General features: G+C 42.1%; 1 protein-coding gene across 1 annotated transcript in view; it reads right to left on the reverse strand.

The window, feature by feature from the left end:
- The window catches only part of MED13L (mediator complex subunit 13L), a 163863-nt gene that overhangs the window by 133596 nt on the left and 5373 nt on the right, over positions 1 to 24894 (reverse strand). Inside the window, exon 2 of the mRNA XM_066562240.1 lies at positions 11216 to 11453. Within this exon, the coding sequence (XP_066418337.1) occupies positions 11216 to 11453 (238 nt within the window). The remainder of the gene's footprint in view (positions 1 to 11215; positions 11454 to 24894) is intronic.

Raw genomic sequence — 24894 nt, forward strand, 5'->3', positions numbered from 1 at the left:
AAACAAAGGAAGTAAATTCACAAGAAGCTACTAATAAAATTCAGTTGCTTCTTCCAATGTTTGGGGAGGACAAGCGGGAATCCTAAAGAGGCAGCAAGTGGCAATTTGGGGTTGGTGCTTAATTTTAACATTTTGAGTTTCAGAAAGTTACAGGAACTCCTGTTCAGTGCATTAATGACAAAATGTAAACAATAGTCAGTACCTGAAGAGGGAAAATGAAGCAAATTAACATTTCTCTAGGGGATTTATAACACAGGTTTGCTGGCATGTTTACTATGCAGGAATAAATAAATGGGTAAAATAATTGGAAGAACTCATTGAAGAACTGAACTTATGTAAATTTATATTAAACTCAAAAATCACTTTTTTAAGGCAGCAATGATTTTTTATTTAATACAAATATATATATTTAGCGTACCTCTAAGCACCAGGATCTTTTGTCTCTGCTGTTCCCACACAATAATCTGAGCCCTTGAATGTGAGCAGTGTCTCACCTCCAGGCTCAGCCATCCTACAGCAGCTGTCTGGGACAGGACAAGCAAACAGTGCTGAGTGTAATGTTTGCTCACCAATTACCCTTTTGTGGGCTAACTGAGAACCTCCCTGGACAAGGCCAGGCAGGAACCCCTATCCCAAAAGGGGAGGGATTAGGAATTTCAGTACTAGAGTGCATTACTTTTGAGACTAAGCAGTAACAGTCTTGCAGGCAAAACATTTTTCTTCACACTTTCCAGGCCTTAACTGTGGTTTACAGCAAAAGAAATAGTAATAAAATAATGCTTCCTGCAGTCTGGTTTAGTTTAGGAAAAAGGCAGAGAGAGACTGAGCCATAATTCCACATACACCTGGGACAGGGGATATCTGTCTGGAAGTTTTCCACTTCCAAGGACAGCTTGTCCAGGTACAAAGGCTCTCTGGGGAGATCTCTCAAGCACACTGCTGTTCATTACTCTCAGCTTTACCTCACCTGCTTATTAGTTCCTGAATACATTATTTCCCAAAGAACAGGAATAAACAAGTGGGAACTCCTCCATTTGGACTGCAAAACCCTGCTGGGTTAATTCCGTGGGTTTGTGCAGAGGACCAGAGGGCCTTACTGAAGCTGGAAGCACCAACACCAGCAAAGAACCAGCAGCAACGATGGTGACACCACTTCAGGACAGCCCAGTTTGAGAGAAGTATTTAATTTATTTTACTATGGTGCAGCAATGGAAATCTTAATTTGCTTTGTATAGAAAATCCAAATTAGACTCCTAACTCAGGGCTGTTAGGGATGGCAGGAGAATCTTTAAGTTACTTCTAAGTTATTCAACTATAATGTTAGAACAAAATAAAAATAAAATGCTATCTTTCAATAAGCCAACTACACATTAAAGAAAACCTATAAAGATTTTGTCAGGAACACAGACTCCTCTTGACCAGCAGCCAGTTAAAGTGGTAGAACTCTCAGGAATATCTCTGGAAAGGGCAGGATTGTCAGTTAAGCCCTTCACCATTCTATCCCAGCACAGTCCTACATTGACTCCATCCCTTAATAAGAGCAGAGGACATCATTCAAATACAGAAGCCAAACTTGCTTTGCAGTCACACTGCTCATTACCATAATATCAGAAATCACATCCTTTTCATATAGAAGAGACCAAAAAAAAATGACAGGGCAGACAAACACCACACACTTCCCCTCCAGCTCCCTTAGAGAACAGATTCCAGAGAATTTCGTTGACATATGTAGCCAAGTATTGCATAGAATAAATTTTGTCAAACTCCAAAAGGACCAAAAAATTTTCCTTCCAGCTCCCCAGAACCATAAACCCATCAGACTCCAAACTCTGCTGCTCCTGTTGACACAATAACACTGTCCATACTTCCCATCTCTTTAGAGAGCTTTAAAGAATAAGTACTTTAAATTGTTAAAGCCATTCCAGTAAAAAAAAAATCCTATAAAGAGACCCTTTCATCACCTATGACTGGAAGTTTCCCTGGTGGGAAAGGTGTTCTATTACTTGTGTTTCAGAGGTAACCAGAATGTCATGGAACAACTACAAAATAGAAATGTTTTATTGCAAATCTGATATTTATTTCCTGCTTAGAAACTGCCACACCTGCCACCTTCTGCTCCTCCTTCTAAGACCAAGTTTATCAATATAAGCACTTTAATATAGTAAATTCACATTTCAATTTCTCCAGGAATCTACAGGGCTACTTTTGCCTGGTTATTTGTATGATCCACCCATCAATTTGTTATAAAAACTCTAAGCATTTCACTTTGACTCCTCTGGGTCACTGACTATTCCAAAGCAATAAATGTCCCAGGATTTGGTGCAAACACTGTCCAGGAGGAGCAGAGAGATCAGGGCTGTGAAGGTGGAGCAGGAATGGCTGTCAGGACAGTCAGGGAACACTGGAGGTGCCTGTGCCAGGGCCCAGCCCAGCACTGGGCTTGTGCCAAGGCAGAGGCAGCTCAGGGAGCTCCCAGCCCTCAGCACGGGAACAGAAACTGAAACTGTGCTGGGCTCCCAGCAGCCCTGAGCCCAGAGAGCACAGGGACAGCTGCAGGGCACTGCTGGGACCAAAGCAGCACTGCAGCCTTTGCTGCTCTGAGCCAGGCTCAGCACCCAGACCTGGGCTGGGGCTGCAGCTCCTGCTCAGCTCCAAGGACACATTTAAACATGATTTACATCAACAAAGAGGCAAAAGCATTTCAGCTGTGCCCACCCACCCTGCAGCGTGCCTTTCCTCTGGTTTGTACCTTTACTTCAAACTACTGAGCATTTCAGCCTTGGAAAATCAATTTTATACTGTTCCACTCAAAGCTCTACTTATCATTGTATGGGTGACTGCAACACACGGGTGCTTGGTTGGCTTGTTTGGTTTTTTTTTTAACCAAGAGACTAATATTTAACTAACAGGACAACTCCAGCCTTTTCCTTCTGAAACCCCCACTTCCCACAGGCAAAGAGCAAAGGTAAGAATCCACCCTCATTCTTAACCTATCCCATGTACTCAGTTGTTTTCCACTTGCTCCTCTCTTCATTCCACACAGAAATATGGTTTTGTTTGCTTCTTTGGAAAGGCCATATTCCAGTTTCAGGGCCCAGGGTTTCAATAAACATCAGGAACAAACGTCACATTTCCAAAGCTGCCTCCCTCCCCATTTTCCTGGCTGATCACTGGCACCCCGAGCCATGGATCACATCTGGGAATTGCCACATGGACACACTGCCAGCTATCCAAGGCACTTGTCCTACAGATTACAGTCAAATCCCAGGATAAGTAAGTGCAGGTGTAAAATGAAGCCCACTTAAAATGAAACCAGTCTCAGGCTTGGGGTACAAGAATGCTGTAGTAAGATTTATGACCTTTAACAGGAACTTCATTATAAAGAAACTGACTTTTATATAATGAAAACCATGTCTCTCTTAAGAGGAACGATGTGTTAACATCAGCAGAGCTGTGTTTCAGTGTTTTCTGTTTGCAATCCAGCACCGTCATTGTCACTTAAAGTTCATTAATTATTCTAAAAATGCCATTACCAAAATACAATCGTATGCAATTTTTTAACAATTTTCTTCAGAAGATGGCATTTCACCTATTTTTAAAGTCTAAATTTTCCAGTAGAGCTTACCCTGTGTTCTTAGAATTACTCAATACTTCCAAATACAAACATTAGTAATGAGCCCTATTAATGCAGATTTCACTTCAAGCTAACGTAGATTTACTTCACACAGTTAAGTGAGTTCATTTCACTGGAAAAAGAGATTCCCTAAAGGAAAAAACATCAACTACTGAGGCTGATATTGCCCAATACATTGCTGAAAAATAAATTCTACTGATTGGATTTTTTTCATTTCCCCCCTCCCTGAGCAGCACTTTAAAAAATACAGTATTTTAATGATTGTTTAATTTTCATATAACTAGAATATAAATCCTTTACATACTGCTTTGCTGCAGCTGCAGCATAATGTCTCGTTTTTCATGGAAAAAACCTAATTACGTGGTTCACCAAATTGCCTGTGGTAACACATCAATTTTATTTACATTCAAAATTTGGACTTGAGTTTGTTCTCAGCACTCCAGTTAATTCCAAGCCCATTTTACACAATAGTTCTCCTGGATTCAGTATTAACACCTCACTCTGCTGTTATTGGGAGGGATTCCCAGCTATCAGAACCTTGCTTGGAATTCCAGTGCTTTCCAGGCAGTTCCACTCCCACAGCTCTATCCCACTTTAAATATCCTGGATTTGCTCTGACTCTGGCCTTGCTGAAACAGTTCTGCCAAAGGACCATCAAATTTCCCTCCAGAAGGCAGCTGTTCATATTCCCTCTGGAATACCAACTCCTTTTCTCACAAAAACACCAGAAAAAAACAAGAACTATTGTGTGGCAAATAAAACCTAAAGGTTAATTACTCAAAATTTCAATTATTTCAGTCAAACTGAGCTTCTATTTGGAAAGCAGAAAGACTATGAGGAAGCACATGGATTCAGTAGAGAATTTCTTGGCTTTGCCTTCCATCAGTGTCTTTCCTCTAAACTGTTTCCAGAAGGTAATTTGTTGCAATTAACAGGAAAACCTCCAAATTCCCAGCCATGAACAAAATTAGGATGATAATTCTTGAGGGATACAAATAAAATAAAACAACAAAAAGCATTAGGCTTTTTTACACATGGCCCTTTGGTAGATTTCAGACTTTTAAATAACTTTTTAGCCTTAGATATTGCCAGCTGTAAGAAGAGGGAAAACACACTATGTGAGAATGATCCATGGAATATCCTGAGCTGGAAGGGACCCACAAGGATCAGTAAGGTCCATTTCTTTACTAGAATTGGTAATGAATTCACAAATACCACATGTACTCATTGGATCCTGTTCTGAACACTGAGATTCCCTGTTCATAGGGAGACAAAACCACTGAAGGAAAGAGGAATTAAGGCAAAGGTAAGTGCAATCAGAATTCCAAACAGGACACTCAATTTTAATTTTTTTTTTTAAAGACTCCCACAAACCAACTTTCAAGTAAAAGGAGTAGAAGTGGTGAGAAAAACATTTATTTTTAAAAGAAAGCAAAACAAAATGAAGACATCTCGCCCAGACACAATAAGGCTCTTGTCAACTTCATGTGTATAAAAGGAGTTGGCATTTTCCCATGAAGCAATTCCTTAATCCCAAATGATGGCATAATAACCTCATTTAATATGCCTGCTTAAAAGAAAAAGTTTATTTTGTCTAAGCTGAACTTCAACTGGCAATCACTGGACACCAATTACCAGCATCAGATATAAGGGTCACAGAACAATTCTGTGGGCTGAGAAAGTAGGAATTCACTTTTCAATCCCATCTTCTTGCCAAAAGAATGGAAAAGTTGAACTTTGTTTTCATGTCTTTGGGAATAATCTATGCTAGGCAATTAAGAAAATGCAAATTACTTATCTTATTGAAAATAATCAAGCTAGAAACAGACTTTTCAGCAACTTAATATTCCAATAAAGTCTTCTGTCACAGGAACCTACTTGTTAATTCCACTCTGCGCTCAAGAACCGGCAATTAACCATTTTCAGATTTCACTTCAAATTATTAATAAGTGGTACTCAGCTGCTTGATATTCATTGCTGCTTTTTAAATGGAAAGGCTTCCAAAAGCCTTGCATTTCAGATCCTTTATTCCTTGTTCGTGAACTGCTTTTCCATGTCCTGGCTGCTCTCCTTCGTGGTACCACTGGGCATGACAAGAGTTCTGGGGTTTATGGAGTTACTCAGAGTACAGAAAATTGTTGTAATACACATCCCATGCTTTCACCAAAGCCCAGGGATCCCAGGAATAACATTTGGGCAAATCCAAGGAAGTCTCCAAGTCAGCTGTAATGCAATTCCAGCAGCAACTCCCTCCCTTCTTGCCCACTGCCATAACCTCATGGTAGAATGAAAGGACTGAGGAGCACTCTGATTTGAACACCCATTTCACAGCAAGGGGGCTCAGCCTTCATTTCACGCATTGCTTCCCAAATGTGTTTGAATAGACAGGAACATCTCCTCATTCAATAATTAACGTATCTCACTACACACAGCTTAGAAGAGACTCTAATTCCTGACAGAGCTCCCAGTTCCTCACAATTGCAGAAATAATATCGTACCCTGAAAGAACCTTAAATAGGCTCAAATTGAGATGGAAAGTAGATTTTTCACTACCTTATTCTCTTTCACATTATTGGAACCAAAAAATATCATTTTTTCCAAATTTTCCCTTATTTTTCTTTAATCCCTACTAAATGCTGACAAGCACCAACTACTAAACATTTACAGGTTAAACACTGACTTGACTGCTAAATGAAACTTTGAAATCTGGCAGTTCATAAGGGAGCATCAAGAACCCTTCCTAGCAGGAATAAAAACAACTAAATTGAGTTCTGGGGCAAGTTGTTCTCCTCAGGAGAAAATCCTTAAAAACAGAGTTGACATGTTCTGCTTTCCTGTAGGTAAAAATCAGCAAATTTCAGGCAGAGAAACAGTAAGAAAAATTAATTTGGGGCACAACCACGTGGGTTAATGTGGGTGCCCTGCACACAGCTCTTCCTACAGGCAGCATTTTTCCCTGCTCGCTTTTATCAGCACCAGGGGATTACGGCTGCGCCAGCCTGATATGCCAAGAATTCATAAACAGGAACGAGCTGAAGCTCCAGGTTTTTCCTGTCATAGCTCAAATTTCAGCTACGTTTTTAAACTTACCAAGCTGCAAAGATCATGTACAATAATCCTTCAGGAAAGACTTGCCTAATTCATTCAAGATCATCTATTCTTCATAAGCATTTCCATCCCAGTTCTTATATTCTACACAGCAGAAAGTGCAATAGTATCATATTTCTGGGGAAGGAGCTCCAGAAATTAATGGATCAAGTGCAATATATCGATGGAAATCCCAAATACCTACCAGAATCAGTGAGTTCAGGCACACAAGCTACTAAGCTGGAAGATGCAGTTTTACCTAAAGAACTATCAAACACCCAGAATTTATTCATTTTCAAGCTCCTGTCTCACATCCTCCCAGCCTTCCAGAGTCCACCTCCAGTGCTGTGCTTACAGTCACCAACCTGTATTCTCAGTAGTGGTACATATAATCCCTGTATTAACCTGAGAATTCCAATATTCTGTACCACAAATGCAGCAGACAAAGTGGAATAGATCCATAAATCCAGATCAGAGATTATAGACAAAACTGTCAGAGAATTACAGAATATTTTGAGTTGAAAGAGACAAGATCATCAAGTCCAACTCTTGGAGTGGTGTAAAATGTCAGGGCAAAGTGCTCTTTGGAAAAGCCAAGAAGAGAACTGAGGAACAGATCTCCCTTTCCTATAATCTCTGTGGAACCCACAGGGTCTAGGGCAGGGGTGAGAGAAGAAAGAAAACCCAAGAGTTGAGTCTAAATTCTCTGCGATGCTCCAGATGGTATTTGGTCACCAAATGCAAATGAGAGCTCTGCAACTTGCAAATCCACAACGTTCCTGTCAAAAACGCTGCCAACAGTCAGACACTCCCTCCTCTCCTTCCACTTCTTCTGTGTGATGTAAAAAAAAAAAAAAAAAAAGATTTGTGGAGAAAGGTACCAGAGCTGGAACAGTTGCCAAACCTCTCCAGGCAATATCATTAAAAAGCATTTATCCTTCAGAAAACCAAACTTCAACAAACTTAAGCGTGCCCAACTTTTTCAGACTTACAGAATCACTCCAGTTTTTCCTCACTCACTGACCCCACCCCAATCAGCTTTTTCCACCCAGGATTGAATAAAGGTCTTTAACCTCTCATCCAGTTTTAAATGCCAGCACAATAAAAACCAGAACACCACAGTCAAGGCTGGTAGGAAGAAGAAATGTAGGAGAATGTGCAAGAGACAGTTCTGAAGTTCCCAGCTGCCTGGTTAATCCAACCACTCCACTGATCTATAACTGCTCTGCAAATAATTGTTTTTACTTAATCTCCCATGACAGCATTTAATTATCCACAGTTTTGGAAAGCTACTACATAAACAACTCTCCTCATACCTCCTGTTTACAACCACTAAGTTGTTTTCCTATGACTATTTGAAATTCTTTTATTAATGGCAGATTTGTTGTTTACCAAATCTTCAATGTTATAAAGATAAAGAGTTCATGAGCAAAAGTTTCTGCAGTGCTTCTGAAAGCAAAGCCTCAGTTTGGACTTTTCCTGTTTACTGAAAGCAGTAACTATCATACAGCACTATTGCACTGACTCAGTTATCCACAAAAAAAATCAAAAATTATAATTTATACTTGAATTAATAAAACATAATATTTAAAATTAAATTCTTTAAAACTTAGTTATCAATAAAATATTTCACTTTCAACACACAAGTCCTAGGCCGAAGAAGAGAAATCCAAAACATTATTCTTGATAAGAATACATGATCTTACTAACAGGCTTTATTCCCTATAGTCCCTATATCTCAGATGTCAATGTTTTGGAGAGACTCTAGTCTTCCTCTTGGATTTGCAGCAGATTCCTGGGACTTGTGCTCCTGAAGATGTGACAGCACAACAACAAAGTTCTGGCCATGGAACTCTAAGTCACAGTGACAATCCAACCTGCAGGAACAGCATTTTAAGCCAAAGCAGCTCATTTCCTGAGTAGGTTATACCAGAAAAAAGCATCATGTTACTCTGGCCCAGCTGACAGGTAAGGAAAACTCTGCTTCAGTAACTTTCCTGTTTTCTGTTTGTATACCCACATGGAAAAGCCCTTTATATTTTCAGGAAGCTAATTTCAACTATCAAATAGTTCAGTACTGTGGCCTGTTTATACCATAAAAAACAGAATAAACTTGTTCAGTTTGCCTTCTGGCTGCATGAAACAGTGAACACAAACTGTGTCCTTTGTCCTGTCTCGAGGAATCAATGGACATAAATGCCTTGTTCTGACTGAATGTGAGGCTCAAAATTTTGTCAATACTGATGTTTGAACTAAAATGTACTGAACAGAGCCCAAGAGCTCTATCAGCAGAAAATGTACAACACTTACACAATTTACATCACTTTGAACTATATCTGATAAGTCACTACAAGTGTTTCAATGTGCTTTTAATATAGAACAAGGAAATCTATCCTTGAAGGATTTACACACATGACAACAAACGAGTTTCAGATTGAATTCCACTCAGAAGTTACTGCTCTGAAGGCTCCAGCCTGGATGTGGGAACACCTCAAGTGCTGTGTCCAGTTCTGAGCCCCTCAGCTCAGGAAGGACCTTGAGGGGCTGGAGCATGTCCAGGGAAGGAGATGGAGCTGGGGAAGGGGCTGGAGCCCCAGGAGGGGCTGAGGGAGCTGGGAAAGGGGCTCAGCCTGGAGAAAAGGAGGCTCAGGGGGGCCCTTCTGACTCCTCACAGCTCCTGACAGGGGGGGACAGCCGGGGGGGTCGGGCTCTGCTCCCAGGGAACAGGAGGAGAGGGAACAGCCTCAGGTATGCCAGGGGAGGCTCAGGTTGGACACCAGGAGGAATTTCTGCATGGAAGGGGTTGTTAAACATTGGCTGGGGCTGCCCAGGGAGGTGGTGGAGTTCCCATCCCTGGAGGTGTCCAAGGAACACCTGGATGTGGCACTCAGTGCTCCAGCTGGGGGATCAGACACAGGTTGGACTCAATGACCTTGGAAGTCTTTTCCAAACTAAATAATTCTGTGATTCCATACAATTTTGAACAAGGCAGACAATGTGTGACAGTGCTGCTTTGCTATATTCTGCCCCATAGTGCAGGTTCAGCTGTCCAGACATTTAAGTGGATTTCCAGACCACCACCACTGGAAGCAGCATCACATTGTTGCAACCAAGATGTTAGATATAAACAAGCTCCATCAATTTACAGAAACAGAAGCATCACCTGCAACTCTCCTCAAATAAAAAGACACTTAAGTCCCATCTACTGCATTTGAAATATTAAATAAACTATATTTCACTAAGAGAAAAGCATATATTATTAAAGCTTTGCTGGGTAAGTAGAAATATTACCCATCCCTCATTCAAAACAGGTGCCTCATAAAAAATGAATGTCAGTGGAATGGCTCAGCACAGCACTTGTGAGCCATCTCTTTAATTATACATGATCACAGGGCTACCTGTGTGGAACACACCCCAAGGTACTCAGGCCTCCATATCTGTGATTTCACAGGCTCTGGTGCCAAATTAACAATCTGGCAGCCATCAAAGCAGGAAGTTTGGAACTGTGCTTAGAACAGAATGAAAATAAATGAATTTATCATAACCCAGGACTAAACAGTGCAGGGTACAGGTGGGAGATAAAGGACAACTCAAGCACACTTGATAAAGAAAATATTCTGTGTACTTGAAACAAATTTTATCACCAAGTCACCAGAAGGTCTAAAGGCCACAAGGATAAAAAATTATTGCAAGAAACCAGAACTTGATCCTCATGATTGTCTTAGGTTTCTTTAACTACTGTTATTATTCAAGAACTGGTGAACTTCAGTTGTTTTCTTGCAAGACACAAGGTGAAAATGGAGGTAAAATTCATCAGCCTAATAAAACACCTTGTAGTTCAGGCAAACTAAGACTTGTCATAGCAGCAATACACCACTGAAAATAAAATAATACACACTGGATATAGTCAAACCCAAACAGGATCACAACAGACACAGTAGAAGTAACTTTATCATGTTAAGGCCCCACATTCTGGTGACTCTGAGGACAATCCCAGTTGCACAAAGCCTATAATCACCAAATTATCACTGTCACCTCTGACCTACCTGCCATTCCACTCACTTGTTGCAACTTGCCTTGGATCATGCTCAAATCCTGCAGCACGAGCAAGTCCTGACCTCACAGATTTACCTGGGGTGCCATGGAGTTCACCTGACTCCATATTTATTCCACCTTATGCCAGAGCTGAGGTATTATTATTAATATTATTATTATTATTATCATCATCATCCCTTGGAACTAGAACATACTCTACTTTCAGAGGTTCCACAAAAATCCAAGTCATGATATTGACTACAGGTTTCTTGAGTTCAAGTTTCACTTTGCATTTTATCACGTGGCAAAAAAAGTCAAATTTACAGGTTTTTTGTTTTCCTGTAGGTCTTAAAACATGAACTATGACAAAATCACATAAGGTAGCAAGTTAAAGCATTTTTAAAAAATCATTTTTCACTGGAAAAAATGGAGGAAATTGAGAAGCAAAGAGTGGCTTACTGTGCAGCTCGCGGTGGATGACATCGACCAGGTTGGGCTCGTCCCCCCACCAGAATATCCAGAGCTCCTTGCAGTCAGGTTTGACGTCCCGGCGCCACACGCACAGCAGGTTGGCCTGCAGGCAGCGGATGAAGCTGAGCAGGATGGGATCATCCTGGGCTGGAGCTGAAATGATGGGCCCACAGTCCCCATGGCCTTCAAAGTTGTACCTACGCCATTTGATGCCCGTGAGTTCGGCCTATGGGAAACAAAAAGGAAGAAAAGAGTCATTGGATCACTTCATAATTTAGTTATAGTCATAGTTTGTTTCATTTTCATTACTTAATTCCTCAATTCAAGTTCAAAAATCCTCCTATTCATATATTCCCCTTCAAGGAAAATAATTTAGAAACAGCATTGAATAGACCTGGCTTACCCCTGCATTTAGGTTTCCACCACAACCTGACCCACTTCTATTCATTTCTATTCTATTGATTTCCAACAGCTTCATTACATTTCAAGCCTTATTGTTATCTTATTGTCATCTTACAAGTTAGAAAGGAAAAAAAAAACAAACAGGGAGAGTGAATAAGGTTCATTTCCTACAGGCTGCTTTGTGGCCACGTGAGATCAGTGTCAGCCCAAAAGTTGGCCACTTGAAAGTCATAAACAAAGCACCACAGTACTTAAGAAAACCAGTGACTTACTGGAAAAGCTGAAATAGTTTCACATTGTGACATTGCACGTTTAACAAATGGGGTTTTTATTTTTATTTTGTCCAAATGAACAAAAGCAGAATATGGAAACTTGCCATTTACTGCCTCTCAACCAGACAGAATTCTCTTATTAACCATCAAGGAAAAATGAAAAGAACAGGTTTGCTACCCAGATGTTTGGGAAAGGCTTTCTTTGGGCACTGAACAGCTTCCCCAGGGAATGGGCATGGCCCCAAGGCTGCCAGAGCTCTAGGAGCGTTTGAACAATGCTCTCAAGGATGCACAGGGTGGGATTGTTGGAGTGTCCTGGGCAGGGCCAGGAGCTGGATTAAATTATCTTGATGGGTCACTTCCAACATGGGGTGTTTTGTGTTTCTGAGATTTTCCTCCACTCCCAGTTTGCCCCGCCCCTGTTGTAGCCTCCCCCTTTCTCTCCACTCTCCAGCACAGGACAGGGAAAGCTCCCAGGACAGTCTGGTTGTTATCAAACACAACTGGTGTGTGCATATCCTGCTCACAGCGGGCTTGTACACTACTCTCTACCTGTTACCACATTGCTGCTGCTGCTATTCTCTCCACTGCTTCATTTCCAGTGTTCACACCTTCCCTTGGCTGCCCAGAAGCAGCTGGTGCTCAGCTCCCAAGTGCTCCTGCAGGAGCAGCCAGCTGGTCTGCCACAAGGATTGCAAACACTCCAGGGCAGCAGCTACACCTCTGACAAGAGAGGGAATTGCCAGGGACAAGGGAAAGACCCCCACTGGAAACACTGACTGCAGGAATGGATTTGTACTCCTAAAGAAAACCAAAGACTTGTAGATCACGTATTCCTCCCATTGTCATCACCTGTGTGAGGACATTCAACTTCTCCTCCAAAGCCCAAACTCCCCATCACACACAGAAGATTTCCTTTTTCAAGTCCACAAACTTTGTCCATTTACAAGTTTAAACTCTAAAATTTTCTTCTGCCCACCACAGTAGGTGGAAGGAGCCAGCCTGGTTCAAGAGGTGGCTGGTGAACTGCTGAGGAGCTGAAGGTGATGCTCATCATACCAACAACACAGCAAAAAACACAAGTATTTCTTGGATCTTGTAAATACATTCTCTGAAAACGTTTCACCTCATTCCTGTATACTGCCTGGCACAGCAGGACTCTGGCCCATGGCTACAGTCCCTGGCACTCTGCCTCAAGGACTATTTCCCCAAACACTGATTATCCAGACTGCCCATTTAACTGACCCCTGAAGAGGCCTCACCAGGCACATGGCCACTCAGTACTTCACTGGGAAGGGGAAAACCCTAAGGAACACTGAACAGCAAGGAAATTTGGTTTACTGCTTGCAGGCCCCTAAACCACCAGACATCTTTAGCTCCACAGGGCAGAAGTGACACTGCCATCCTATATCCTGCCAGCAGGACACCAGTCCTGGCTTGTCCCAGCTGAAGGCTCCCTACAGCCAGCACTCAGCTCTTGCACTCAGACAGAAATGCTGACCAGCCACCCAAAGGGTTGGGAACTATGGAAAAGGAAATGGGAAAAGATAGTCCAGAGTGGCTGAGATACACAGCCATGTGCCACTTTCCTGGCATGATAAGGGCAGAGGAATGCAGGAGGAAGAGACAAAATGGAAGGAGTAAAGTTATTTTTTCCATAGTAGGGTGTGCTAGAACACCTCATACACTAAATAACAATCTAAGGAAAAGCACTCCTCCAGAACATCTACATCTGCTCTCAATCCAACCCCAGCTATAGCTTGGAAAAGGAATGGGCTGAGTTTCTGGAACAGGACAATGAAAGTAACTACAGACCACAAAACACCAAGAATTAGCGCCAGCATAGGCAACCTGTGAAAAAAGGTTAAATGTTTGTGCCATAACCAGCTAAGAACATATGCTAAGTCACAAAGACCTTGGAACAGGAAGATGATGAAAACCAAAACCAAAAAAACTCAACTGAACAAAGGACGTTACCCAACAGCAGCACTCGCTTGATCCACACAGCAAAAGCCAGAGCTCAGCTGTTTCAAAGAGCAAAGAGGCTCCTGTGGCTTCCTGCCAGCTCAGAGGTATCACCCCAACATCCCCCCCAGAGGAGGGATGAAACAGAGTCAAGGAAAGCACAGTGAAATCAGCAGAGCTGCACCCAATTTAATTCTGTGCTAACTCCTGAAGTCTGTAATTCTGTGGACTGTGAGGAATGATAAACTACTAACCTGGATCACAGCAGTGCCCACCCACACACAGAGAGTCTCAAAAAAAAAGGGAGAGACAAGTCCTGGGGCTTTGGACTCAGAAGCAGCATTAAATGAGCTCTCACACATAGTTTCCCAGTTCGAGTTGCAGAGATGTGGTTCAGCACATGTATTGGGATATGTCTGTTTCTGTTTAAATTTTTAATAGGTAAGCATCAGTACTAATCCCTCAGAACTTCTGGATTGTGTCCTCATGGTAATTAAAACTGAATTCAAATAGAAATTTGAATCCAGAAGGGATACACAAGAGCAGACTACACCCAAAACACTTACACACATTCTACGCCTCTACTGATGTTCTGTGTAAAGCATTTAACACACTATAGGGAGAAGATCTGCATCCACATGGGGATTTATTTACATTAATTTCTTTAAACAAACCAACAGCCCTGGTTTGAAGAGGCCTCCATCTGTTGAAGGGTTTGCACAGACAAGACAAGCAGTGGGCTGTGGTTCTGGGAACTGTTCTGAAGAGCCAAATGTGGTTTCATTTGTGCTTCACTGGCAGTGAGCACAGGCTGACCAAACAGCCTCATCCTCAGCCCCAGCCATGCATTTCCATGTCCCAGTCTGACACTGGATCTACTGATCATGGAATCATTTTGTGAATGGGATCACTTCACCAATTTAAACAAGTGAAAGACAAACATTTCCAGGCTTAGCACCCTGACAGCTCATCCTGCAGCCAAGGAGTCACTGAGCAGCCCCAGGAGAGGAGAGAGAGCAGCAGAGTGGGATCTCCCCTGTCAGGGACAGCTCCAATCAGATAAAACACAACCTTCAGTGCACCCACACTGCTGTTCTGGTCTGGGAACACCTCAACCAACACAAGCAAGCACTGGTGCCAGGGCAGGCTTGGCCTGGGTGCCTTCCCTGCAGCACTCAGCTGCTGCTCAGACATTCACACTGAGCTGGGCTGACTCAAACCCAGAAGGGTTGGATTAAACGACTTTTTCCTCTACTCAGATCAGTCCCCACACCTGATTCATTAAACAGCCACAGAGATGCTTGTACCGGGAAGTCTGAGGACAGCAAAGCAGGTCAGGGAGGGCAGAGATGCTCTGATTAGTAGAACTGCTGGTTTGAAAGCAGCCTGAAACACTGAGACAGAAACCAAAATTGCCAACCTGAGGACAAAACTGTGAACATGCTGTTTAACTCACAACTGGCTAGAGATGAATGCAGAACAAAGCAGAACTCTTGCCAGGTGATGTAACTGACTGTTTCTTGCATCTCTTCCCATATGCATAGTTTTGGCTGATTGCAGTTGCTACAATGTTTTTAGAACTAAAAAGCTTGACCAACAAACCCAAGGAACTTACTTATTATTATCCAACACTGTAAGCAAATCATGCATTAAATGAGATTTTTGCTTTGGTTTATAAAGGAACATGTGTTATGGAGGACTGTGCTGTGAAGGGTTTAACTTGCTCAGATAAGTGGGGCTGTTTTAAAATGGAGTTTTTTTCTAAGTTCAGCAACTGCACTTGGACACAGAATATTTGTGAGACGCCAGTTCTAAATGCACTGGGCCAAGCGTGTAAAGAAACAGAGAAATTGGATCTCTAACAGTAATACCCAAACCCTTCACTAACATCCAAATTCTTACAGAGTAATTCCCAAGACACAAAAAGATCTGTTTCTGATGTTTTCAAAAGCAGCTGTCAGGGTAGAAGAGTGTGTTCAAATTCCACACAGGCATCCAAAACCACCCAAAACATCCCCAAGAAAGAGGCATTAATGAAAACAGTGCATTGCCAATGTCTTTATTCAGATGCATGGCCTTAGAGTGATCACACAGAGTCCCTTGGAAAGGAACAAACTCAGGTTTCAGTGACCATCATCACACCCTGCAGAGTGAAACAGCCTCAAAAGAGATGAGCTGAGAGTGTTCCAACCTCTGATCCCCCCTGCACACACAGACAAGCAGAGAGACACAGAAAGCAAATTAGCACTTTCTTTCACACCCTGCTGCCCTAAATACAGACACCTCCACGTGTACCTGCCACAGCTCAGGGCTCCAGGACGCCATCCACGACTGTGAATTCCTAGGAGACAGAAAACCTAAGCTCTCATTCTTTTCCCCCTTCAGGCTTAAATCACAATAATAGGCAGGCTGGGAGGGTCTTCTGCTGATCTCATCGTGCTCCACTCAGATTGGTAGAGTTTAGGCTGCTAAAAATCACAATTCCCCAGTAACATTTCACAGTGCACAACTTGGTGCTGGCATGCTCCCAGCAGCCCTGAAGATATAATTAGTGCTGGGTAGCCACTGTGACTGCTTTCCTCTTCTGCAGCCCTTGCAGATGGAACACAAACAAACCCATCTTCCACCTCCTCTTTTATTTCCCATCTCCACCAAATGCTTTTTGGCCTCAGTTTTATGGGAAATGGACAGGCCAACTCTAAATTAACTTCTCCAGATCACTTGAGTAATTCCACCCATTTTAATACACAAAGCTCCCTTGGAGAGATCATACAATAATATAGACACAACAGAAGGAGAAAGAGGGAGAGCATCAAAAGTTTGAGATATTCTTGTATTTGGCCACATTAAGTGTAAAGCAGAGCTATTTTTAACTACTTTGTGCTTCTCTACATCAAAAACAATGACTAAAACAATATAAATGTGCTATTTTCCCTGCTTCATATCATACAGAAAAGTAAGAAAAGCTAAGACAGAGTCAGGCTGCAGAGTGCAGAAAATCATCTGGTACTTTCAAAATAGGAAGGATGCATTGGAAAGGAGGTAAGATCATATCATGAATAAAAGAACCAGATATCAATCATGCAGGCCCTCAGCTCCGACCCTGCTTTCTAAAAGACTTTCAACACGGCAAATTTCAGGTCATTTTATTTTTCACACTTCTCCAATTTGAAACAAAACAAAAACCAAGTATAAAATTACTTCCCAGTTGCCTGCCTAAAAGGTGCCACTCAGACAAATTCAAGTCTTCCCAGTGCTTCAAACACAACTTTCTTTAATGGTCATAAAAAACCAATGCAATCAATGGAAAAAAGCAAGCCACACCATCACTTCTACAAACACATTTCAGTTAAACAAAGGAATATAAAAGCTTTCATCAAATGTCCTTCCAACCCAGGGGAAGATGTTAAGCTGCCCAGGGTACCTTAAAACATTGTATTTACCAGCCTCTGAAGTTAGGCTCAGTCTAAACAATTCCTCTAATCTAGAATTTTGTTTGCTTCTTCACAGGAAAGCAGTTGCTAAGTATCTTTAGTCTACAATTTATGTTTCAAATTGGAACATAAAACATGTAAATGCCATATATATGTTTGCCAGTTTTATTAGTGTCTCATCTTGAGAGCTTCATTCAAGTAAGTAGCTATTCTGAAGCCACCAGAGACTCATACTAAGGACTACTCACATGAGTGAAAATCTGCATAAGAAAGCCCTTAGTTCATAGTCCAAGAATTTAAACTGTAGTTAAAGGTGTCATGGGAATTACACCACCATTTTAATTAAATGCTGTAAGATCTTGCAGACAGACTCAAGATTAGCACCATCTGTTTTGGTTACAGTGTCTCATTTCACTGCATCATCCTCACACGGCAACGAAATATTGCACACTCCACTCCAGCCATTTAAATACCAGATAAAAGTTATGTCATGTTGATATACTTCACTAGGAAGGAAGGACAAAAGGACGAGGACAGGAGGACTGAAAACTACTCTGTAACAATGTGTTGCTTGTGGAGGAGGCAAACATCATCCCCTCTCACAGTGAAATAAAGCATTTAGTAACATCTGCCTTAGTCCCTGTCAAGTGAATTGAAAGAATAGAGGAGATTGCTTAACTAAAAAATTCGTTTTCTTCACAGCTTTACAGACTGTTTGCACACCCTGAGAGAGGCTCCTATTCCCACAGCACAACTGAGCAGTGCCAGCACCTGTCCACAGACATTCCCCATCTTGTCTGCTGGGTCTGAAGATCTCTGGGGTTTGAAAACCCACAGCAGACTGACCAGCTCAGCCCTGCAGAGTCTCCTGAAATCAGATCGTTCCCTGAACTACATATTAACATCCTCCTCTTCATGCTTTCCATTTTAAAAAAGCAAGGAATGGTTTGTGTTCCCTTCCCTCAGGGCTTATCCCTTCTGCCCCTGTAAGAGGGAGGGATCACATGGCAGTGAGAGGCCTTGCACGCACTGAATGAGCTTCAAATGGACATTTCTGTGAGGCCAAGTATAGCCATAACTGCACAAAGTCCTCCAAACTTGCTCTGAAATCAAGAATAGACAAAAAATAGCACAACAAAAAATAGCTAATTCTGAAGTGGGTGTCCCATGGCAGAATAAACACAACGCCATGGTTTGTGCTTTGGAGCCCAGTGCTCAGCCTCAACCCTCTTAGTATGCAACTGAGCAGCAGCAGAATGACATGTTTGACTTTAATCCTCTCCCTGCATAAGCACACAGTCAAGTGGCTGGAAAAAAAGGGATAAAGGGCAGCCACTAACAAGCTTTTAAAAATGAAGGATGAAAAAATTACCTTTTTTTTTGTTGTTATTCCTTGGCTCTTAAAACCAACATGAAAGTGAGCATGCCAGTGCATGCAGCACATGTGCCTGGAACAGCTTTCTGCTGGATAAATCCCTGCAATCCATGATGCCTCCTTCCCTCATGCCCCCTGGAACAGATTATCTAAATGCTCCTACTCCAGAGCTGTTTGTGACAAGCAACAGTGTCAGGGCATTTGTGTGTCATCTTTTACCTTTGCAAGTCTCAGAGAAGGATTAGCTGTAACCAAAATCCTATTATCAGATATCCCCTTGATGGACTTCTGTACCTGGGGACATCTGAGATCCCATATCACAGTACCCAAGACCAGCAAACCAAGGCATTTCTAAAATAATAGGTTTCACATTATTAAAAGCCACAAACTAACAGCATGAGCTCTTATGCCTAAAAAGTAAACAGGACTGACAGAAATGAGGTATTTTTTCCTCTTTCTCTCCAGCGTGAGGGTGACTTTGCCCATGTAGGAGAGGAGGCAGCCAGAAAGATTAATTGCTTCTTTCAAAGAAACAAAAATCAGACCCATTTCAAAAAGAATTTGAGGTGGCAACCAAGTACCATCTTTCCCAGTGGAAAATATAAAAGGACTCCAATACTAATGCTCAAATTTCAGCAGCTCTGGCAGATGCAGGAGTTACCAACAAAGGCTTTTTGAGTGGCAAGCATAAAAGAAAGAGCAATCTGGTAAAAGCACCCAAATTACTGATATGGATCCAAACCCTCACAGAAATTCAAGGTTAAATACTAAAATAGATGACTACAATCAAGCACAGCAGAGGAAAATGAGCACACACTGACACACTGAAAGAGAAAGTATCTTCTTCCAGTCCACTGCAAAAACAGGTTGGCAAAACAAAACCAAATGTGAGAAATTCTTATAAAAGAAACAGAAGGTGACATAGAAATTGAGGCCATTACAATTCATCTGCAGCTCTGCACATTCATCACAAACTGCAGCTCTTGTTTCACAACATCAAAACCAGAAGAATTACAGGAATGGTCAAAAAATATATATTCCATACAGTTGAAAAATCATCCATGGATTAAGTCTGGTTGGTTTATAAGAAGGAAAGTGAGGTTCTCTAGAGAACAGCTGCTGGTTTTCTTCCAGATATCAAATTAAATTAGCAGAACACAGACTCAAACCAAAATGAGGTGGCTGAAATTTTTGTATCAGGATAAAAACTTATGCACTAGTTTAGAATTTTTCTATAAAATATCTACCTGGTTCAAGAAACCTCTCAACCAAATACTCAGAGAGCCTGGGAGATAATTCAAGGGAAGTGCAACTACATCCACTTCAGCAAATCCAGCAGGCCAAACAAACACTGGCCACCACTGAGACAGGACACTTAAGGGGAATTGTGATTCCACAACACTGTTCCATGCCCCTTCATTTAGCCAGGTACCAAGAGGTACCTTGGAAGTCTCATCAGCACACAAAGCACTCAATGGTCACCCTCAGAGCTGCCATCCTCAGCCAGCACCCAATGTTCACCTATAAAGCACCTATAGTCATTCAGGACTAACTGCAAAAGCTCTTTAAGAATTATTTAAAAACTAAGAATTAAAGAGGAAATTTTTGATTAAAGACCTTTGAGTTACATCAACAACTTTCACCTTCAGTGAAGGCTTTGGTTAGCAAATCTGCAGCCCTTAACAAATCCAGCAAATTCAGAACATGGTCCCACGCTGGTGCCTGGCTCGGCAGCTCCCCTCCACTGTAACCCAGTCCAGGAGAGATGGGAAAGGATAATGTGATAAGCATGGCTGGAAGCCAAAGGGCTGAGACTCAGCCATCACTTGAAAAGATACTTTCACGCCTAAAATATTCAGGACATGAACATAAGGAAACAGAAAGATGGCAGCAGCACTGTCCCAGGTCAGTGTGGCACTGAGACTCACACAGGCACTTCCACACACGTGTCCTGCTGGCTCTTGCACCAACACAGCCACACAACATGGGAAGATGCTGTGCCAGAATCCCATCACCAGGAGTGAGAAAGGGAAACAGGAAAGCCAACCTGCACAACAAAACCGAATAGGCAGAAATTTGGGGGTCAGAGGATGCACAAACCTCACCCATGTCCAAGCATCCATCTACCCGTGGCAGCCAAAAGTAACAAGGCATGACTGGGTTTGCTTTGGCTTAGGTGTTTTTTATTACTGGGAAAAGGGGGAGAAGAGGACTTGATCTTGGAGCTCTTTTCCAACCTTAATAATTCTACATGGAATGAAGCTTACCCATGGCAGAGCTGAACATTTACCCCTGCAGGCTGTATGGAAGCACACAATGCCTGGAAGCAAAATGCCATCTCCAAGACAAAAGACAGAAGCAACTGAAGAAATTCTTTTCATATTACCAAAGCCTGGGTTAAGGTAGTGACCCACCCCACAGCTCAAGTCACAGACACTATTTTACAGAAAGGCATCTCTGAGTTCTCCATCACTTCAGACAGTTTCTTCACAAAAGGGAATCAATTATATTTTAACTTCTGAATAGATGGTTGAGAACAGATAAAATGGAAACTACCACCGCAAACTTCAATAGCACACAAAAAAAAAGCAAATAAAGATGCAACTTGTCAGCAGCCAGAGTATCCCTCCCTTGTTTTCAGACAGGGTGAATGATGAGGTTTGACTTCTTTCTTCAGAAAGAATCAGAACTGACTGCCTATTTCCCAAATTTAAGAAAGTCCCCTCTTGGAGAAAGCTGGACTACAGAAAAGCAGTCCAACACGTGAAAAAAAATTACAAAAACAAATCTGCAAGAAAACAAAAGAATTCTCTATATTCTTCCCAAATTTAACTTTCTTTTCTAGATTTTTTTTAACTGAAAGAGGAAGGAAATGTCAAACATCAGAGTCATACAATGGACTATCAGCTGTTTCCCAAACCAAGTAATCTGACATATGGGCAGAAAAAAGCAGGGGGGAGGGTGGGCTGGAGGAAGTAACAACCCGAGCAGAGTAAACTTTGGCACAGTGAGTTAAAGACTGTGGTTCCCTTTCTTCCATTACACAAAAAGCTGCACCGAGGACTCGGAACATTCCTGTGCCCCACATCTGAGCAGCACAGCAGCTCCCACGGGTTTACAGCTGTGTCCATCCCTGCCCTGCCCAGCAAAGCTCGGTTTTAACCCACGTCCATCCCTGCCCTGCTCACCTCTCTCCCTTCCCAAAAGAGCCCAACCCAGGCTCCTGCTCTGGGACAGAGAGGCAGGAACAGCACAGGAATCCCATCCCCAGCCCTGGTTCTTCACCCCTGTCCTCATCACTGACACCCAGCAATGCCCAGCTTGTCAGGAGCAGCCAAAATCCCTCAGCCCTTCAAAACCCACACCTGGAGAATGCTGGTGTATGAATCTCCTGTAATATGGAAAGTAGTAAATAAAGCCACTGCATGACTGGTCATGTAGATTCACTTTGCCAGCTCTCACTGTCATTCCTGCAAAGACAAGAATCCAGCACCTCCTGCCAGAAGGGAATTATGGAAATTCACAGAGAGCTCCAGTCAAAATTTTATTAAAATACACACGGAAAATTAAATAACTAGAAACACTGGGCTAAAACTGAAAGCAGCTTTTTCAGAATAAAGTAATTTAACCAATTCACCTTTTCTCTCAGCAAAGAATTTTTTTTAAATAAAAATACTTGACATGGCCACTACAAAACATTCCTGGTATTAATTTTGTGTCTCACCAGAGCCACCTACAAATCCAGTAACATTGTAGACATACATGAAGTGAGACTCATAAAAGTCCAACACTAAGAGACTGCAGATATATTAAACTAGGTTTGAAAACTTCTTAGTAAATCAGAGACTCCTATAAGTAAAAAGTCAGGAGTCTATAATGTAAAAAACCAACACATTTTGACACTTATGCCTCATAGCTGCCAGCTATGAATGCATTGTTATCAAAAACTGGAAGTCTGCCAATGCCTGATCAATAGGTAAAGAAGAGTTTTCCTTTAAATTTTGCTTTCAATCCTCTGTTCTCACAAAATATGGTATTTTATGGGCAAATATGGAGTCATAAGAACAGGCAACCAGAAGGCCCTGACCACAGCATAGCTCTTTTAAAGCTAAAAGATGAATGAAATAAAGTTTTACTCAACAAGCTTTAAATTTCCTTCTCTAAGACACGGATTGTGGTTACAAAGCCACTTTGATCTCCGTTCAATCCACGCCACTGCCAAAACGTGGTGGGGAGAGAAGAATGAGGGGAACAGAGCTGCCTTGGGAGAGAGAAGGGGGAAAAGATTTTCACTAGGTCAGCTCCACACTCCAGGCTTAAATATGAATTTATGGACCTTTCTGGAGCCACCAATGCATGGAAGAAAAGTGAAGGGGGAGGAACAAAAATGTAAGGGGGGGGGGGGGGGGGGAACCCAAATTTTTTCCTCTGTAATTATAATTTTCATAAACAAGAATACACTAAGCTGCAACACTGTCTGATTAAAGAAAGCTGAGGTAACTGACTCACAAGAAGTGATACAGAAATACATGTGTCATATCTAATTACTTTTGTAATAGAAGCCCGACCATTTTTCTCTATTTTCATAAGCTGATTAAATACATTCCTTAATATAGGGACAAGGTCATTGTGTATGTTTGAGCTCATCTGTGTTAGTCACATAAATGTAAATATTGCCTCAGGGCACCTTATACAACAGCACCACACAATAAAATTCCCCATCTCAAAGAAACAAAAGCAAGGATGCCCACTAAAAGCTCCAGCCACACATCCACATGCACTACTGCAATTCTGCTCATGGATTAAGCCACACATGACTCAATGAGAAATAACGTATTTTTACAGACTAAGGTAGAAAATGAGAGTCAGAATTCATCAAAATTAATGAATATTCACAGCACAAGCCAAAGGAAAGACTGCTTAAATGTTTTACACTTGTGAGTAAGGCAGCTCCTTACTACAGGAGAAATGCTGAGAACACTCCCAATGTGAAACGCTGAACTTCTTCCCTGGTATCAGAGTAGGTTCTGCTCAGCCCTCATTATCATTTTGCAGTGCTGGGATCACACTATTGCACAGCTCTGTAACGAGCTGGGCACAGCAGGAAACAACACAAGCTGTCATTGCCAGTATCCCAGTCCCCTGATCCTGCCCTGTGTGCTCACTCCACTACTGTGTGCACAGGGAGCCCAACACCAGCTTTTAGCCAGATTTTGAGGTCTGCAGAGCAGAATATTTTTATTAGCTGGTTTCTCTTTAAAACTATCAGTTGATGTCAGGGAACTCAAGGAAAGAGGATCTATTTTTAAAGCAATACTTTGAGCTCAAAATGAAAGCAGTGGAACAGCCTGGTCTGAGGAACAAAGATGCCCCCATGTAAACACACACTCCTTATAAGCAAATCTTCTGGATTTGGGTTGGGATCTTCTGTTGGAAACACTTGTGCACTTTTAAAACTGGCAAGTTAATACTAAAACAAGCATGTTTTCAGTCAGAGCAGTATTTTTGCTTATTATTTGTGTTACTATGGCACCAACAAGATGCAAATGCCACCGTGACAGACTCTACACAACGAAGTACACGACTCACCCACAGAACAGTAAATGAACACACACAGACTCCAAAGTTTTGTGTAAACTACACTTGTCAGCCTTAACAACAGTGGGAACAGCCCAACCACCTACCCAGTGTTACTGGGTTGTCCAGAGGATTCCACACAAGCTCAGGAAAAGGGGTTTTTTTGGTCTGTGGACATCAACTGTCATCTTCCACAGCTACCACAGAACAACTAGAAAAAACCAAAGGACATAAATCTATAATGAGGTGATCCTGGCATACACTGGAGCCAGCACTCAAGGAAAAATAAAAGGCAGAGAGGCAGCAGGTGTAACATCAGGGAGACAATGAAGGAATGCAGCAAGCTGCCAACCATTCCAGCCACAGGATGCGAGAAAAAATTTGTAGGGGCATCCCTGCTCTGATCAGAGCAAAACCCAAACCCTGATAAAAGTGTGCTGCCACAACTATGATGCAAAAGTGGACTGGGGCAGGTGGGGAGGTGGGAGTAATTCCATAGAGAGATCAAGGAAAGGGGAGACAACAGGTGCATTCTCACTCCGTGAACGGGAAGCTTCAAACCAGCCCAGGTGTTCACCCCACCACAAAGTGCAACGGCCCCCTAACACTGATGGGCTTTGGTATTTAAAAGCAGTGCATCTG

Source organism: Molothrus aeneus, chromosome 18 (assembly GCF_037042795.1).
Source record: "Molothrus aeneus isolate 106 chromosome 18, BPBGC_Maene_1.0, whole genome shotgun sequence".
Classification (NCBI taxonomy): Eukaryota; Metazoa; Chordata; class Aves; order Passeriformes; family Icteridae; genus Molothrus; species Molothrus aeneus.